At 40.2% G+C, this 19327-nt stretch overlaps 1 protein-coding gene across 1 annotated transcript; it reads left to right on the plus strand.

Moving 5' to 3' along the window:
* The first annotated feature begins 601 nt into the window (after positions 1-601).
* vps41 (VPS41 subunit of HOPS complex) lies at positions 602-18694 on the plus strand. The gene is made up of 28 exons (XM_072378539.1): positions 602-809; positions 1133-1171; positions 5649-5756; positions 7188-7265; positions 8997-9071; positions 10065-10127; positions 10209-10274; positions 11834-11953; positions 12042-12188; positions 12272-12338; positions 14058-14155; positions 14235-14364; positions 14499-14614; positions 14702-14820; positions 15505-15586; positions 15721-15813; positions 15920-16047; positions 16255-16399; positions 16499-16540; positions 16631-16681; positions 16766-16903; positions 16991-17045; positions 17115-17255; positions 17364-17500; positions 17831-17930; positions 18027-18071; positions 18163-18242; positions 18369-18694. Exons 1-28 carry the CDS (start codon positions 789-791, stop codon positions 18447-18449), a joined length of 2565 nt encoding a protein of 854 aa, XP_072234640.1. The 5' UTR covers positions 602-788; the 3' UTR covers positions 18450-18694.
* The last annotated feature ends 633 nt before the right edge of the window (positions 18695-19327 follow it).

Consider the following 19327-nt stretch of genomic DNA (forward strand, 5'->3'; position numbering starts at 1 on the left):
GTCATTTTAGGTCTCTTTAAAATTTTCTGCACCTTATTCTCGCGGTTTCTCGCGTCTCTTTCTGGGATACATATAATGCATTAGAGGTCCGGGAGCCTTTGCCTGGCAGACCCCACTAATTTTTTATTAACAGTTGTTGCGGAGGAAAAGGTTCAAATTGTACTGCAAATATAAAATTTTAAAAAACTAAAACAGTAACAAATGTCCCCTTACAGAAAACTCTAGAAAAGAGTCCAAAAATGTGTATTAAGTATTTTAATAGTCACCTGTGCATACTGTTGATCTCAGATTAATAAAACTGATCTGGAGATATGATTTGTGGTTATACATACCTGTTTAAGAGTGTAAACTTCAACTGAAGGCATTTTCTTCAAAATATTGTTTAAAACATGATAAAATGACGCTAGAAAAGTTAGAAATGAGCAAAAAAAAGTAGTCTCAAATGCATATGCACGAGCAGGACCACAAGTGCTATCATGAAAAACAAAATGAAGCGTCCAGCTTTCCGTACCTCTTAATTGAGGTCTCCACCACTCGAGTTTTCGACGGTTGGCGTCATCTCTCTGCCTAAAGACTTCAATACCCATAATGCCTTACAGTCCTACCCCAGTCATGTGATTTAACTGATGACAAGAAGCAGGCTTCGTCAACAAACATCACTTTGTTGTAACGTTTAGCGGATACCTTGACATGAGGCAATCTTAACCGGAGATTTAATGTGTATTTTCCAAATATGCATTGATATATAAGAACTACTGTCCTCGGATATCATATGAGTTCATTTTACAATGGCGGAAGTGGAGGTCCAGGTAAGCCTAACATGCTAAAGCTAGCTGGCTAATTGTGATGTTTCTTATGTAGCCTCATCATATTAATTATCAGATATTGTTAGGCCTGTATTAAGTTTATTAAGTTTGTTATCTAATAATATTGTAGCGTGGAAGACAAGAACTTAAGATGTTTCCATAGCTTCACAATCTTTTCACATGTGTATTCAATCTAAATAAAGATTATATTCCAACAATAAATACACCCCTCCTTAAACTCTTGCAACACTACAAACGTTTGTGTGTTGCTACTATACTATACCTGTTATATTTCTAAAAGCTGCTCAACATATTTCTCCTTGTAGGAAAGAAAACTTAGTGAGGAATTCACAGATGAATCAGAGGTAAGAAACCCATTATTACATCATATTGTGTTATTTCTTTTCTCCAAAAAATAGATTTGAAAAAAAAAGAGTTTGAAATGGCTTCGTATGAAGGCAAGCTTATAAAGAGACCAGACAAAACAAAGGTCAAAATATGATGCAGTTGCACCAGTAAGTCAATGTAGAAATCAACTGTATATTGTCAGTGTTGTGTGTGTGCTTGATTCTGTCAAGCCTGGATGATTTTTATGTATTTATTTTTTCCAGCTCACATAAAGCTTTGTGCCCACTGAAAGGACTGTAATACATCAACACAGCTTGATCCCTGAAGGATCTTTGTCAGGTTTTGAAAGATGTCAAACACTCATGAATTACAGATAGCTTTCCAGACCCATCAATATTATGACTGAACTTCAGCATGTTGCAGTACACCTGTGCCTCTGAGAATCACGCATGGGCTAAATAAAACATAACATTACACGCCAGCCGGGCAGGAAGTGAAATTTTTCTCCGTAACAAACTGAGAATAGAATGAATTGTCAGGGATAGGCCGCGTTGAACACTAAATGTGCCCAACAAGTTAGCTGAGAGCTAAAACAAAGTCCAAAAAGAAAAAGAAAAACCCAGAATTGTTTTTTTTTTGTGTTACTTTCTGTGCTTGGTTCTGTAGGACACAAACTTGAATTTTGTCTCTGCTTAGTCGATGCAAACGGCTGATCATTTGCTCAGACCACTGCAGAATAAAGGAGCTGTCCTGGGGTTTGCTAGTGTTGCGTTGACAGCAGCTTCACTGAATGAAGGCACGTTTGCTGTGCACTCAGCTGCTCACTGAATAAATGAGCACAGAAACAGTTTGGACGTTAGAAGTTGGGACTCCTTAAAGTCGGAGGCAGGCTCTTAACCACCTTTGAAATGATGGATTCATGAATCAGAGATTGTGATTTACACAATTTAGAAGATTATATTTGTATTGATGAACTGTCCTTTATTATTGAAAATAAATGTAAACTAACACCTTAATAACACTCTAATCCAAGTAATTTAATTAGCAAAGTAGCAAACACAGGACAGAACTGATCGACATCCACTGACATATAGTGGCCCAGGAAAATTTGTAAACCCCTCAGAATTTTCTATACCTCTGTATGAATCTTACATTTTTAAAAAGGTTCAAAAAGTATATGGTTGAACAAATTAAATGAAAATAATGTACCTTGTTATTACTTTGAGGAAAATGATCCATCATTACGTTTCTGGAAAAGGCAAAAGTGTGTGAAAGAGGGATCAGTGGTCTACCACCTATCCGTGGTGCATTTTCTATTGCCCATCACAAAAAAGGGGCCACTCTGTGGTTTGGTGGTTAGCACTGAGAGTAAGAGAGTTTTTTGTTTTTGCGTGTTCTCACGCATGTTTGCATGTTCTCTCCGGATCCTCCGGGCTCCTCTAACAGTCCAATAACATGCATGGTGAAGACTGGCAACCTGTCCAGGGTGTTTCCCACCTCTCGCTTTATGGCATCTGAGATAGCCTCCAGCCTCCCTGCGACCCTCAAATAGGATTAAGTGGGTCTAGAAAATGAGTGGACAAATGGATGTCTCAAAAGAGGTGGTTAAACAGAAAATGTTCTCTTTGAAAAGAGGAGTGAATTAGTGAATGTCAGAGGAGCTGCTGTATTGTTCCTGTGTTATTTTGACCAAAGTTACATACATGTCATTAAGACCACAGGAAATTGTTGTCAGCTCGTAAAAGAAAAAAAGGAGTGCACATAATTTATCAATCCATTCTATAGTCAGTATAGAATAGTCTGTTTTCAACAACCAGAGCATCCTCTGAAGAGCTTGGATGACGGGCTCTGCCTTGAATATTGCTTTTCTCTCTAAAATTTGTACAGTACATAATGCAGTTATCAGAAGGAATGGACCAGTCTATTGTACCACAACTGCCAGCGAGAGTCCCTTTTTCTTGATTCTTGAAGGTGTTTCATCTCTCATCCGAAAGGTTTTTCTCAGTTCTGAAGAAACTCTTAAGATCAGATACAGATGATACAGGTGCTCTCCACCATTATAATAAAAACAGTCCTGAATGAAGTCGGGAAGCCTTTGGGATGAGAGTTGAAATGTCTTCAAGAATCAGGAAAAAGAAGCCCAGTTGCCCTTATTCAAGCTCTAAGGATTACTGTGACCTGGATGACTGATATACACATCTCTACAGACATCTGTATCTGATCATGATCAGGCAGTACAATTTACGTAACAAATCTTTAACTTGTGTTGCATATACAAGCGATTGCATTGCCTTTGTTTGTCTGTACATTTAGGCAGATTTGCCATGTATGATATGTGCATGTTGAGCATCAGACAGATGCAGTTGTTGGCAGAAGATGCATCATTTTCTTGGGATTGAAGGGGACTCTCCCTGTTTTTCATCCTAAAAGTCTTTGATTAGTGTAGTCTAGTCTCAGGGTGCTTAAGGCAGAGGGTTTTCCTTGATGCTGTCACAGTGAACGGTTCACCTTGTTGGATTTAAACTGTCAATAGGCAAAGAAAAAGGCAGAAGTGGTTACAACATAAAGCCACTTCTGTAGTTGAGAAAACAAAGAGCAACTTACAAGAGATAGCAAAAGTTTTAAAATGGGTATTTTCTCTGTGGGGATGAAGCTTGCCTTTGTTGTTTGATACGCCTTTTAAACCCGTGACAAATGCCCTCGCATCAGAAATCTCACAACCAGAATACACAGGAAATAGCCTAGATGTGGCGTTGTTGAGTGGGGAAGGATTGTTTTTGAAAATAACATTTTTTCCACGCTATTGTCCCCCACCTCCAACCCAGTAGCACATAATGGCAGACAATGTTTTGAGTTGATGCACCCTCTGGGCAGCCACAGACTGTGCAGCATCGGTTATAAACTGAATTATGAGTAATATTCAGGCTGTGACTGGCTGCAAATGTTGACTCATGCTGGAGAGTGTAACGTAGTAGAATACCTTAAGTTTGCTTTATGAAAAACAATAATTTCATGTATTTCACTGGGGATGAACAGCACCAGTAAAAGGTGGAGAATTGTTTTATTAAGCATTTCTTTCAAGGTAATGGGAATTTATCTTTGTGCATAGATCTCTTAATGCACACATGTCCATGTGCACACTGTAGCCTCCTCTAATGGGATTAGATACATATTAGTTACTGCTGCTGAAGACTGTGAAGCAACTGATCTTGTTAAAAAGTAGTTTAGTTTGTCTACACGTAAATGCACAGAGAAAGGAAACAACAGAATATGTCATTTATTATTTTTTAGTTTCTTTTTCTTTTTATCAATATTCTTACATTTGATTGATGATATAACCCTTCCAGGACAATAGTCAGTTGATTGATATGCACCAAAAATAATCAGCAGCCGTCGATGTTAGTTTTACCTTGAAAGAATTAAGATTAAATCGGTCTGACATCCTTGATTCTATTTGAAATTTGCTCTTGCGCAGCTGAGTCCATTTTTTCCTGAGAGTCTTCTTCCTCACTGCCCGTTTTGACAAATCACTGCACCTATCAATAGTTGCATTTATGTCCAGCTGTTTTTTTTTTTTATGTTTGTGTTTGCACGTAAAAAAACTGCAGGATGGAAACACAGAAAACATAAATGAAATATTGAAATACTTCAAAAAGGTTTTTTATGCTCGGAACATGTGGAAATATCAATAAATGGTGAAAATAAGCTGGAAGCAGGTTAAACAAACAAATGATTTTGTCCACAGGGCTGTTATCAGAACTCTTTCAAGGGCTCGTAGTTGTAAAACAATATAAGTTTCTGTTCTCTGTGTTTTCTCTCATCGGGCTTTCCATCATTTTAATTCAGTCATAGCTTTTATGCTCTTGTTCGAGGTTCGACTCTTTTAATCACATCATCTCATATTCCCCTCTTCTTCTGTAGTTCCTGTTGAAGATTTAACATCACTGTTTTTTGAAGGTTAATGCAATGAGCACCTTTGTTCACCACCATTTCTGTTGCAAATCTAACAAGTTGTCTTCTCTAAGTTGCTGGGATTTCCTGTTGTGTTTGCTTTAGGATCAAACCGGGCCAATACCGGTGCTGTGATGTTCGGCTTTGTAGCAAAATCAGCGATGTTTGCTGATGATCTTTAGATAAAAGCTATTAAATCAGATTTCTGTCAGTATCATCCAACTGATTTTATAAGAGAATACAGACTATTATGACGAATATGCGAAGCGGTGGATTATATAATATAGTGACATGCTTGGCCACGAGTGCTCAAAACTAAAAGAGTTCCTTTAAGTTGTAGAGGGAGCGCAGAGTAAGAAGTTCAGTCACCTTGTGAGTTTTTTTGAAAGATCGGGTTTGAAGACAACACACGATGCTTGAGATTTTGCATATTCCAGCCCACTGCATGGATGATTTTAGAGACGGCTTTCCAAACTTTAGTGTTTGTAATGAGCACCTTTAAGAAAGCTCTCTGGTAAGAGCCACTCTTATTCTTTCGAGCAGGAGGAGGACAGCGAGGAGGAGCCCAAGCTGAAGTATGAGAGGCTCTCCAATGGGGTGACAGAAATCCTTCAGAACGACGCAGCCAGCTGCATGACCGTCCATGACAAGGTAAAGGTGATAATCCACCACTCACAGGGGCATTCCAGCTTCAAGTCCAGTCATCTCCAGACGAGATTTCACTGTGTTTATGTGCACATTTGAGAGATGTCCTCTTCAAAGTTGGTTTTCTTCCTGTCTGCTCAATCCACAAAGGCAGGCCATTGTTTTCTCACCTTCCCCTGCTTTTCCTCTCAGGGAGGTGCATCAAAAGGCACCATTGTCTCTTCCTCTTTTGATTCCCACACACATATTTTTCGCCCCTCTCCCCCTGTTTGTTGAATGGTGATATTTTTAAAATGGCCACTCTCAGCAAGATGCTTAATCGTCGTGGCACCAGCAGCACACTTGCACGCCTGAGCAGAGCAAAAGTCATACCCAGTTACATCTCACCTGATGTTTTATTAACCACAATTGATTTTAATTTATTTATCTGTTCTTAGAGGATTTGGCCCCCTTACTGTCTTGGACTCAAAACAGACACCATGCCACAGTGAGAGGCTGCTTTGCTGAAATTCTAAATTTGATCTGACTGTCTTTTTTTTTCTTAGGATTTCTTTGCGTTTCTACCTTCCGCCATCCAGCTACATGTGTGGTCACACCAGCCCCCTCCCCCTGTGACAAACTCCCACAACCCTAAAGCCAGCGGCAGCATATATTGCCTTATGTTGCCTCATATTTTAAGTGTCTGAATCGGAATTTCATTTGAACAATTCCATCCTGATAAATCCCTTTAAAAGTCGCTCCGCCTCACAAGGTTGAACCTTTTATTTATTTATTTTTGGTTATTTTATTTGGGGAGATTGCAGGGGCTCTGTCTGACATGCTCAGCTGTGCCTGTAAATATAAGCATTTCATTATAGACTGCACTGAAGCATGGTGGGCTCGCCGCACATCCACATGCTGGTCTAGAAGGGAGGGGGATTAGGGGGAGGGCATGGAGCATGGGCCGGGGTGGAAGAACACACACTTAATCTAATGCCAAGAGCCCCCAGTTTCTATAATTTTTTTGTCCCTGTGGACTTGAACACATACGTACACACACACATGCGCACGCACATGCAAACACTTTTGCTGAAGCACAAAACACAGAAACCAGTTGCTGCAATAATAAATCTGCCGGGTAAGGAGGTGATTGGGTTGCATGGAGAGCATGGGAAGAAGTCAGATGTACAGTGCATTTATTATGCTTAAGCATTTTAATTTGAGGGGGAAAAAAATACCATTTCACACTGTCTGCTTTAATAAATAGGGCTTTTCCACCCTTTGCAATTTCACAGTTTTGCCTCCAAGCCCACCCAATCCCCTCTCTGTCCATGTCACTGCAGCTCCAGGAAATATATTTTATCCTTTCCCACATGAACACCGTTTTTTTTTTTTTTTGTAAAATCTTGAATTGGATTCAAGTTTCTTTTGGTTTAATTTACGTCGGTGTCTTTTCAGTTTCTTGCTCTGGGCACCCATTTTGGAAAAGTCTTCCTGCTGGACATCCAAGGAAATGTTACACAGAAGTTTGAAATTGTGAGTACCTTCATATGATCCTTTTTCTTCTTTGTGGCTCTTCAGTTGATATCATAAACATTATACCTGCATTACATAATAATGATAACAATATCCAGAGTTTTTTAAGCATTTATATCAGCAGACACCTACAGTAGCTAACCTGTTACACTTTTGCTACATGCAGCCATCTGGAAAGCTGTTCCTCGGTGTTTGGAAAAGAGTTAAATATCCTAACCTGGTCTTTGGATGGACCATGCGTCTATCATTGCTTATGTAAAAAGCCCTGCCAGCGGGGGAAATTGGTCATTCAAAGGGTCGTGCTGGACAGGAGAAACCTTTTCATAGTTCTCATAACTATTGGAAGCAGTCTTCCCTCTTTTTTTTTTTTTTTTTTTTGTGGAAGTATGTATGTAAGTAAGTATTCTTTTATCAGACAAAGAGCTAGACTTCTCTTCTTCTTTGGAGAATTTGGGGAAAAACATACTTTAAAGAGATTATTAGCAGTATTCTTCGACTAAGAAACACTGTCCACTTCTGGCATAGTTCTCTGTTGGAACCACCACTGCTGACTGCCGTCACAACTAAAACGTACTTGCACCTGTCAGTTTACGATATGGGTTGGCCCGAACCCACTGTGCCTTGGCCACAAACGCATAACTTTAGGACTGACAGTATCACAAGACCATATTTCCCCATTGGTTTGTCAGCTACTGTTTTGACGCTTCAACTTTGGAATTTTGGTACGGCCAAAGTTTTTGGAGCTGGACGTGATGTAAAATGTGTCCACATGCTGTCCATTGGGGCGCAGACATGCCAATACCTGTTAGAGCCCTTAAGTATGCATAACTTTAAGTCTTATAGTAAAGAAATATAAACATGTGTTATATACAAATGCTTGGGCATTTCAACAGGGAGTCTATGCCGATTGACTTACTTTTGGAGACAGACTGCCTCGTGGCCATTAGAGAAACTGAAGTCTTGCAGGTTGTCTTTTCAGCCTAAGTTGTTGCTTCTTCAGCAAGATGGATTCTCTCGTTATCAAGACAATTTCATGAGAAACCAACTGCCTTGCAATACAACAACCCATCCTCCCCTCAAGGTCTAAATGCTGTTTCAAAACCTTCTTCAATGTGACTCTAGTATGTAAGGAATCAGTCTAAAAGTAGTCTCAACAGTGTAAGAACTGGATTGAAAATACTCAAAACATTTACATTTTACCAATGCAACACAAAAAGCACGAATATCAGGAGTTAATTTAATTTCAAAGAGAAGAAATAAGACACATTTTGTGATTTCTCATAGTCAGTGTGTCGTATTGACAGTCAGAAATGTTGCATATCTGATTCATTCAACTGTTTTAGCAGTTGTTTTATCAGTGATCAAATCAAACAAATCCAATTTTTTTTATATATCCTACCTGCACTCATGTTTTCAACTGTGTTTTTCATTTATAGTAGGTTCATATGCTCCTCACCTGAGCAGCTTGTTGTTAGCTATATGTCACTGCCTGAAAAAAAATCAAAGAATTTGACATCCCTGAGTTTGAGCTGTTGAATTTTTACGTAGTTTCAGAACGTGCTGTCATGCATATGGGGTCATGCAGCCATTGCGAACTCACACTCTTTTTGCTTTTCGCGTTTCCTGGCATTTCACTTAGTTGGGTTAAAATGTCAGTCAGCAACATTTGGCCAACCACAATGATAGCCACCCCCCTCTAAAGAAAGATGCTGTGATATTGTGTCTCCGCAGAGTTCAGTGAAGATCAACCAGATCAGTCTGGATGAAAGTGGAGAGCATGTGGGCATCTGCTCCGAGGATGGGAAGGTGAGATCTCTCTACTCATCACCACTGGTTACAGACCTCTGGGCCAGCCGCAAAAGAATCACCAATCAGTGTTTTCCATCTTTCATAATTCATATAAACTCATCTTATCTGCCTCAAACTTTATGCTAATGATTTTGGAAGTTGAGGCATTTGGGAGTGAATTTTTAGAAGACACTCCTTCCGCATTCAGAGCATTAACCAAGAGTTTTATCTTCACCATATCTGCACATAAACCCACTTTTTTTTCATGATGTTTGAATTTATAAAAAGCTTGTAACAATTTTGAAAAGTAGGGGAAAAGGATTGCACTCAGATCTGTTGAGCTGTCAGTCAGCCATCAGCCGTTCTATGGATACCCTCTCCATGTTCTTGCTGTTATCTTGTCTCTTCTCATCATTACCACCATCCTTCATGGATTTTGCAGTCAAGATATGCTCTCTGATACCGCCTTCCCCCTACTTCCAGCACTCTGGTGGTAAAAAACAAGATCTTGTCGCACAAAAAGTGGAGCAGACAATTAAAATCAATGCTACAGGAATTGTTTGCCCCCACCAGTTCCTGTTTTCTGTTAATCCTTTGAAATCTAACTTAATCCTTAATCACCGGTGCAGTTTAAGAAAAGAGATAGCATCTGAGTTTTTATATTACTACCCCACCTTGAAAACACGTCTCTCTTTTTTTTTGGGGGGGGGGGCTTTAACTAAAGGAAAAGTGTGTGTCATGTACTGTAACGGTACATTACAGTTTACTGTTGCAAACTCAAGCTGTGGTCAAGTCCAACATTAGGACCTCTGTTCTAACCCTGTGGGGGTTCAGAGAATCAGCTTGTCCACTAATTGGTAGCCCAGCGGAGAAGTAGGGAGCCAATCAAAGTCTATTCTTACCACACTTTCCCCCCGCCGGACTCAGACAGTTGCAGGGGCAGCAATTAAAGCAGAAATTTTCACTCATTCACCTTTTCTTGCCATTTTTGCTGTCTCTTCTTTGTTGCAGGTTCAAGTATTTGGCCTCTATACTAGAGAAGGCTTCCATGATAACTTTGACTGTCCCATCAAAGTAAGTCTTTCTTTCCTGCAAACTTAGCATGAATGTGTTGTGACATAAGCGCTCTACTAAACAGTAAAACCTTGTTCACAGGTGGTTTCATTACACCCCCAGTTCAGCAGATCGAACTACAAACAGTTTGTAACCGGTGGCAACAAGGTAGGTTTTAACCATACATTTTCCTTGTTTTGTCAGTCTGTGCATTTTATAGCACTTAAAGAAATTTCCTGTAACGATAATTCAGTCCGATTATGTCCGGGTGAAACCGAGCTCTGTAAAAACCATGCCATTTTGGCTCGGGAGAAGGCGAAGCCCGTGCCTTTGTCTGGTGTGAAAGGCTCGTACTTTTCGGTCTCTTTCCTGGAGTGCTTTCGGCAGAGCTGGCCATTTTCACAAAGTGCTGTTCTCCCAACAGTGTTTCAAAGGCAATGCTTTACAAGTGCAGCAAATAGATGTCATTATGAAGAGGGTACATAGTCTTACATTTTCAGCCACATACAGTGATCTCTTTGGGAAGCATACATAAGGTAAAAGGAATTTAGACATTAGATTTGTCCTTAGAAATTCTGTCTATTTCAACAAACCAGCTACTGTACTATAAACTGCGCTGATGTGGCGTCATTGCACAGCCATCTATAAATAAGGTATACTGACATTTATACAGCGCTGTGAGGAAAAACTTTCTCTGTGAAACTCCATTATTAGTGTTACTTTGCCATTTTCTTTCAATTGGTGCTGATTCCTCTCAGTTCCATGTTGTGAAGGCCTCCACAAGGTGCCTGTGATGAAAATCAATAAGCCTCAACGGGAGCCACATCCTGTCAAAGGAAATTCAATTTTGTCTCTCCAGTTCTTTTGTCATATCATCTCTTTGTAGAGCAAACTGTTTATTAACATAGCCCAACTGCTGAATTAAAGAGCGTTCTCCTCCAGGCCACCTTGGTAATTTTATGCCCTTTTAGGGGGCTTTTTGTCCAACTTTATACGGTATGGACAGTAATAATGCAGAGAATGTGAAAGACAAGCTGCAAAGATGAAGTCATTGTGAGGCCATCAATTCCACACACTGCATTGTGATGAAAAGACACGCTGCGACACTTAAACAACACACTACACATCTGTTAGGAGCCGAGACAAGTGAAAACATGGCATGAAAATATAATGAATGAATAAATCTTTTTTTTTTTGTAACCCCACACCACCCTCAGTTTCTGCAATAAATGGTGTGAAACCTAAAGAAGCTGTAACCGTCATGATGAGTGATCTGAAATCATGCCTATATTATAACCAATTTTCAGCACTCTCTTTATGGCCCCACACATAATCTTCCACTTGCAAGTTTTGTCGGCCATGTGTATCTTTTCAAAACGACTTTTTCCACCAGTGAACGTAACGCTAATATGAAGCTTTTCTTGGTCTAGTGAAGTCAAATGAACAATTTGTCTTAATTTTCTTTGTGCCAAATTGCTCTGAAGTGGAATTAAGTCTGCACATAAGAGGGGGAAAAGCATATTTTACTTCATTATTTGCAGTTTAAGGTAAATTCTTACATTACAAAGTTTCCACATCTACGTATCAGACAGCTCCTGACTGCTGGTTCGTTGCCATATGCTGTTCATCCACTGCCCTCTGTAGGTTAGGCTGCTCTACTACACTTTTGCTGTCTGCTTGAGATGCACTCTAAAGTGTTAAATGTTGTCTTGACTTCTACGCTCAAGCTGCTTCTGTATGAAAGGAACTGGTTAAATCGCTGGAAGACCTTGGTTGTACACGAAGGCGAGGGCTCAATCACTAATATACAGTGGAGAGCTAACCTGATTGCCTGGGCCAACAACTTGGTGAGTGACAGCCTCATAAGTCCAGACACTTTGCATCTGCAGTGCTGAATGTGAGAATGCTTATGTTATGATCCTTTGTTCGCCCAAGGGAGTGAAAATCTATGACATCAGCACAAAGCAGCGAATCACCAATGTGTTGAGAGATAACAGCAGTCTGAGACCTGATATGTACCCATGCAGTCTGTGTTGGAAAGACAACACAACTCTCATTGTTGGCTGGGGAACTTCCATTAAGGTTTGTGTCTTGCTTATTTAATCAGTTTTTTTCACGCACTAGATGATGCAACTCTTAAGTGTCATCTTCCTATTTCTTCACAGATTTGTGTTGTGAAAGAGCGAAATCCTACTGAAATGAGAGACCTGCCCAGCCGCTATGTGGAAATAGGTAGAAGACACGCCACCCATATGGATTATATCATTTTAACCTCAAAATATTTATAGGATAAGAGAGAAAAAATAATAATTTAAGCTTCAGTACAGTAAGAAATACTGGCCTATGTTTTAAGAGCTGTGTGACTGTAAGTGTGACTGGGGGGTGTTAGAAGAGGAGGTGTTCTCTGAAGGTACAAGGGCACCTCTTTGCTTTGATAGCATTTGGAAGTCTTGTGCATGACGGTGGCAGGGCCAAACAAAGTTGGCAGAAGTGCATAAACCTGTATGAGTGAGTTTAGATAACTGGGTGCACACCCTGTTGTCACTCTGCTGGCAGCACTAGTGACTTGAATGTGACTCAGGCAGCTGTGGATAGGCGGTGGAGTGACATCAAACACCAGAATTGCTGCCACGTTCTGGACCGTCTGAAGAGTTTTTGCTGCACATGTTGAGAAAACTGCTCAAAGAGCATTTTCGTAGTGGAGTTCAGAGACCTTTGCCAGTAGGTGGGTGGCATATTGAGTCTGATACGGCCTAATTTGTCTTATGTTATAGAATACAAAGCGAGATGACCGACAGATGTAACGTGGTCAAAGAAAGACAGCTGCTCATCAAACGGACACCCAGGTTTCTTCCTCAGTAGGGTATCTTTTGCATAGCAGTGAAGCCATGAGAGCAGAGGTCCCAGTACCGAGTCCTGGAAAACCTCAGTAGATTAAATTATGCCTATTATGAACATGTAGCATGGCAACATCAAAGCACGGTCTATCTTATATTGTAAAGCTGATGTTGTTCCTTTAACATCATAATTGTATTGACTCAGGAAAACCATTTCAACCGATGGTTCCCACTGTTGTAATGTCATAGCTTTGCGACGCAGTGAAAAAGACTGCTTGAAAGGCTTTAACAAGTCAATTGAAATGACAAAGAGTGACAAAGACCACAATAACTCATGTTAGAGAGCCTTTCAGAAAGCCCTAAAGAAAAACTTATGTGATGTGAACAGCTTTTCATGAAAGAGCTGGTTTCATAGAAAAGAAAACTGCCTGAGCCACTTTGTTTGCTGGCAAGATTTTCTTCTCTCTCTTGCCTACATCACAGTAAGGTGCATTTGCATTATTTTTGCCAAGTGACTATTTTGGCAAAACTAAAGGGAAGAATGTGTCACTGTGCCAGACTGTACCAATTCTGACCCGTGAATTCACCATTCAGAACAGATTGGGCCATTGGGAAGGAGGCTTTAAAGGGACAAAAGTCTTCAGGTTCAGATGTGTACGACAACAGCTTCTGTAGCTGTGTTCAGCATAATAAAGAAAATGGTAATATTAAAGCGTGTCAGTCTCCTCTGGTAGAGCCTCAAAATGAAATGATCAGCTTGTAAATTAACATAATATGGATACTTAAAAGATTATGATAATATCAGCACAAATACAGCTATAGCTGGCTATACAGTTTTCATCTAAAACAATGTTAATAAGCCAACAAATGATTTTGTTTAAGTTCTCTCTGATTTGACATATTTTACTGAGCAACAATATTAGCTCTGTAGCTTCCCTGTTTGATTGCTGTAAAGGCAAAGGATTTGCTTCACGGGTAACCTTTTTTACATCAATAAATAAGAACAAAGGAACAGTAACGGCTGCAAAATAAAATTAGTCTAAAAGGAGGGAAGGTCACTAAAGACTTGAAATGATGACATCACGTCACCTGTGAAATATTCTGATTCTTTCAGTGTCTGCGTTTGAGACAGAGTTTTTCATCTGCGGTCTGGCACCGCTGGCTGATCAGCTGGTCAGCTTGTTCTTTGTGCGGGAAAATGCTGATCAAATGGTAACCGTGACACTTTCAAGCACGTGTATTAAAAAGACGCAAAGAGTAGTGCCTCGTTACTCATTCCATTTACACGCAGGATGAGGAGTTTCGCGCGCGGCCTCGTCTCGACATCATCCAGCCTCTCCCAGAGAGCTGCGAGGAGATCTCCTCAGACGCACTGACAGTGCGCAACTACCGGGACAATGAGTGCAGAGACTACCGCCTCGGTGAGACCATAAAAAGCGCCCTCAGAGAAATGTCACGCTGCCTTTTACTGCAGTCTGATTTCATTATGCATCAACTATCAAATGTCAGCTGTAATGCGCAATACGCACAGCCATAAATGTATTTTCATTAACAGAGCATTCAGAGGGAGAGTCGCTCTTCTACATCATCAGTCCCAAAGACATCGTTGTGGCCAAGGAGCGAGACCAGGATGACCATATTGATTGGCTACTAGAAAAGAAAAAATACGAGGTTTGTGTTGTTGAACTTTCATTGAATGCTGCTAAAGGTTACAGTCCGCATGTCGGAGTTTAATTTTGTGTCCTGTTACTGCGACAGGAGGCACTGATGGCTGCGGAAATCAGCTTCAAAAACATCAAGAGGCACGATGTTCAGAAAATTGGAATGGCTTATATCAATCATTTGGTGGAGAAGGGAGACTACGACAGCGCCGCGCGGTGAGTCTCGTGCTGCAGATGCACACTGAGCAGCTGTATGTGATATTTGAAGGAATGTAACATCTCCAGGATCCGTAATATATAGAAACTTTATTTTAAGAGCAAAAATTAATTTATGCAAATTCATCACGTGACATTGTAGAAAAAACTCTTTTATTTTAGGTAACTATTGGTAATTACAGCTGGTTTTAATGAACTAAATGTTCGCCCGAGATGAAATCACAGCCCATTTACTAACTTTTTTCAGAGCTGTGGGCAATAAGTGAACTTTATTTTATTTTATCCTATTTTATTTACCTCTTTTACCTACTGGGCCACCTATTGGAAATGTGTAGTTTTTGTTACTGCTGCCTGAAGTGGCTTCCACAAGATCCTCAAAGCAAAGGTCAACACCATTTGCCACTCTTCTATTAGAAAATTGTACTCAATATTTCCAAACTTAATATTTTTGTATCATTTGTTTAAGCGATTTCTTTTGATCTTTTCAAACTTTTTTGAAAATCTGTTGTTTTAATAATTAGAGAAATTTAGTAAAAGCACGACTTTTAAGCAAGGGTTGGAGAAGTGATGTTGATTTTACTCCACAGCATCAACAAGCATTCCAACTCCTTCTGAGGTCAAAAAGCGGGATCTTCTGTTCATCTTTTATACCGTTTAACTTAGGTTCTGCTTTTTTCACTCCAGGAAGTGCCAAAAGGTTCTTGGGAAAAACATGGAGCTGTGGGAGAATGAAGTTTACAGATTCAAGACCATAGGGCAGCTGAAGGTTGGTCTGCTTTTTTTGGTGCTAAATTATTCCTGTTATTAAAGCGATTCTGATTGTGAAATCTAGCACATTCTCCCTGAAGTTGCCTTTTGTTCAGGATCACTCTTTATATTTTACCACCTCTCCAATTTCAGGCCATCAGTCAGTATTTGCCAAGAGGAGATCTGCGTCTGAGACCGGCCATCTATGAAATGATCTTGCACGAGTTTCTAAAAACTGACTATGAGGTACGTGGTCTTCTCTTCATCTTTACTTTCTTTGACAAACCCGGTGTTGCTGTAATCGTTTGCTTAAATGAGCATCCGTCTCTTTTTTTTCTTTCTTTCCACAAAGGGTTTTGCCACATTGATCCGGGAATGGCCTGGAGAGCTTTACAACAACATGGCCATCGTACAGGCCGTCTCTGATCACCTAAAGAGGGATCCCACCAACAGCACGCTGCTCACCACGCTGGCAGAGCTGTGAGCGACCTTAATGTATACATTGCATGACTGCTTGGCCTCTAAAATGCTCAAAAGTAACATTTCTTTTTATGAGTAAGAGCTTTGATCCTGAGCATAATTTAGACAAACTGTTAAATTCAGCATGACTCATCTGGTGTCTTCTCCAGCACTTAGATGCAGGCCAAATAAGTAATGATAACCTGTGCTGCTTCAATGCCGCCTCAGGTACACGTACGACCAGCGGTACGACAGAGCCTTAGAAATCTACCTGAGACTGAGGCACAAAGATGTTTACCAGCTGATCCACAAACACAACCTTTTCTCTTCAATAGAGGACAAGATCGTCCTCCTCATGGATTTTGACAAAGAGGTAAAAAGAAACCAACTGAAGTCATGTTAGTTTGTAACGTAGTCTAAAATGCTGTTTATTGCCTTTGAAGTAATACGCCATATGATTTTCTGTTGTTAGAAAGCTGTTGACATGCTTCTCGACAATGAGGAGAAGCTATCTGTAAGTGCACCTGTCTCTCTTGAATTCTTACTCTTTTTTTTATGAAATTACGCTGCCCATAGATGCCTTGTTCTTCCCTGTTCTAAACAGATAGACAGGGTGGTGGAGGAACTCGCAGATAGGCCAGAGCTGCTGCATGTGGTGAGTTCAAGTGCACATTTGAATATCACAGAATTAAACTCTAGTGGGATCACTCTGTGAGTTTGGTCAACCTGTGCTCCACAGTACCTCCATAAACTGTTCAAGCGGGATCACCACAAAGGCCAAAAGTACCACGAGAAACAGATAGGCCTGTACGCTGAATACGATCGACCGAACCTCCTGCCTTTCCTGAGGGATAGCACGCACTGCCCTCTTGAAAAGGTACATGGAATCCTAGCACACACAGTCATCAAAGTTTACAAAACCTGAACTGTTTAGCAAAACTTTCTGCTTGTGGCTCGCACTCAGGCTCTTGAGATTTGCCAGCAGAGGAACTTTGTGGAGGAGACCGTCTTCTTGCTCAGTAAGTCTTTAGGAAGGAACCCGTCTGTGATTAGAAACGAGGGAAACTAATTTAGGTCTTTGCTCCCAGGCAGGATGGGGAACTGTAGAAGAGCCCTGCAGATGATCATGGAGGAGCTGGAGGACGTGGACAAAGCCATAGAATTTGCTAAAGAGCAGGACGATGCCGAGTTGTGGGAGGATCTCATCTCTTATTCTATCGACAAGCCACGTATGGCGCCTCATCTGCTGACTCACTCACACTTAAACTCTCTTATTATCTTAAGCTGTCACTTTAAGTGTTCTTCGTGTGTCTTTTTTGCTTTGCTGCTGATTCCAGCATTCATCACCGGCCTCCTCAATAATATCGGCACTCATGTTGATCCCATTCTGCTCATCCACCGCATAAAGGAGGGCATGGAGATCCCCAACCTCAGAGATTCACTCGTGAAAATCCTCCACGATTACAATCTACAGGTTTGTCATCATCGCTTCAAATAACCTTTTTATGGCTCTTGTCTGGCTTATGGATTAAGTAACCTGAAAAATAACATTGAGCATCTCGATCACCTGTAAACCACACTGAAAAATCCTGAAGTTCTTTCAAAACACGTTTTTCTTTCTAACTATATTCGGCTTTTAATTGTTTATCAGATTGGGCTGCGATTAATACTGAATGTTTGTACCATATTTTTTAAAGTTTTAGTTCTGTCTCATATTAGTTTAACCTGATCATACCTAGAAGTTATTTTGTTATTTACACGATTGTTTATTAACCATCTTTTTTTTCTTCCTCTTCTTTCTAAGATTCTTTTAAGAGAAGGATGCAAGAAGATCCTGGTGGCTGACTCGCTCTCTCTGCTCCAGAAGATGCATCGAACACAGATGAGAGGAGTCAGGGTCGATGGTGGGGGCGTGTTTTTGGACGTTTATTGCGAGCGCAGTGAAGATTAATTACACGAGACTGAACTTATATGTGCCTTTTCTGTCTTTATTCTTTCAGAGGAAAACATTTGTGAGTCTTGTCATGCTCCAATATTACCCTCAGGTGGGTGGCTGATGTGGCTGCAACCAGTTTTTCTAACGCTGCATGTAAAAACTATTCTTATTCTACGATGTTTGCTTCACATGTGTTTCAGATATGGCCAGACCCTTCAGTGTGGTGGTTTTCCACTGCAGACACATGTTTCACAAGGAGTGTTTACCTTCTTCAGGGACGGTAAGCGACATCACACTCACGCCATCTCTTAACTTTTCAGTTATCTTATCTGTGGATCTCCAACATAATGAGGTTGTTCTTCACCGAGACTCCTGTGCCTTTTCCCCTTCCGTCTTGCCGTCTCAGATTCCCGGAGTGCAGTTCTGTAACATCTGCAGTGCGAAGAGACGAGGGCCCGGAAGTGGAATCCTTGAGATGAAAAAGTAACACCGTTTTATGCAATCACAATGTTGTTATTGATGTTTTTTGTCTCCTTTCATATTGCCTCCACAGTGCTTTGATCAATGAAAATCACTTTTCCTCCGTCGCTGAACTCCAAACTTGCAAAAATGCTAAATATTTCCATTGGACCCTTGCTCGTATATTTACATCTAACAACTGTGAAATGCTGTGCTTGTTCCGCTTGAAACTAATGTGATTTGGTGGTGAAAAATAAAATTGGATAAAAGCTGTGTGTGTTTTCTTTATTTGATTGTTATGCGTTTCTTCTGCTTATTACAGTTTATCTCATTCCTGACAAGTCGATCAGGTCAAAATGTACAAATATTTGCTCTGAGCTGCAATTAAATGACCTTTTTTTGGGACAGAAAATGTAGCGGGTCAAAACCTATTCCTGTCGTGAAAAGGCTGGGAGAATTTCTTATTTTCAAAGATTCCATTTAATATTCTCACGGAGAAAAAGAAAATCAATTAACTCTTTACTTATTGAGATTTTTCGTGCCATTAACTGTGGTATGAATGGCTGTACCTGACTCTAGTTTTCCTGTGGAAAACATAAAGCAAGCTGATTGATGTGATCAAGCTTATTTATCAGGTTCCTTGTATCATTACAATTTGAGCTGCAAGACATAAAATCTCAAGGTCCATGAGATGGACAGTTTGAATACACTGGGAATTTTGAACCTCAATGGAATACACAGATTTAATTGATTTATTTGCTTCATGTTTATCATATAAAGAAACACCATTGTGCACATGAAGGTAACTTGATTCTTCTGACCACTCAGGTGATCTGATTAATTTACCCTAAAGTATCTCTATTTTCATGTTACTCTATATAAAACAGTTATATTACTTTTGCATTT

This window comes from Leuresthes tenuis, unplaced genomic scaffold, assembly GCF_036924035.1.
Source record: "Leuresthes tenuis unplaced genomic scaffold, fLeuTen1.0.hap1 SCAF_24, whole genome shotgun sequence".
Taxonomy (NCBI): domain Eukaryota; kingdom Metazoa; phylum Chordata; class Actinopteri; order Atheriniformes; family Atherinopsidae; genus Leuresthes; species Leuresthes tenuis.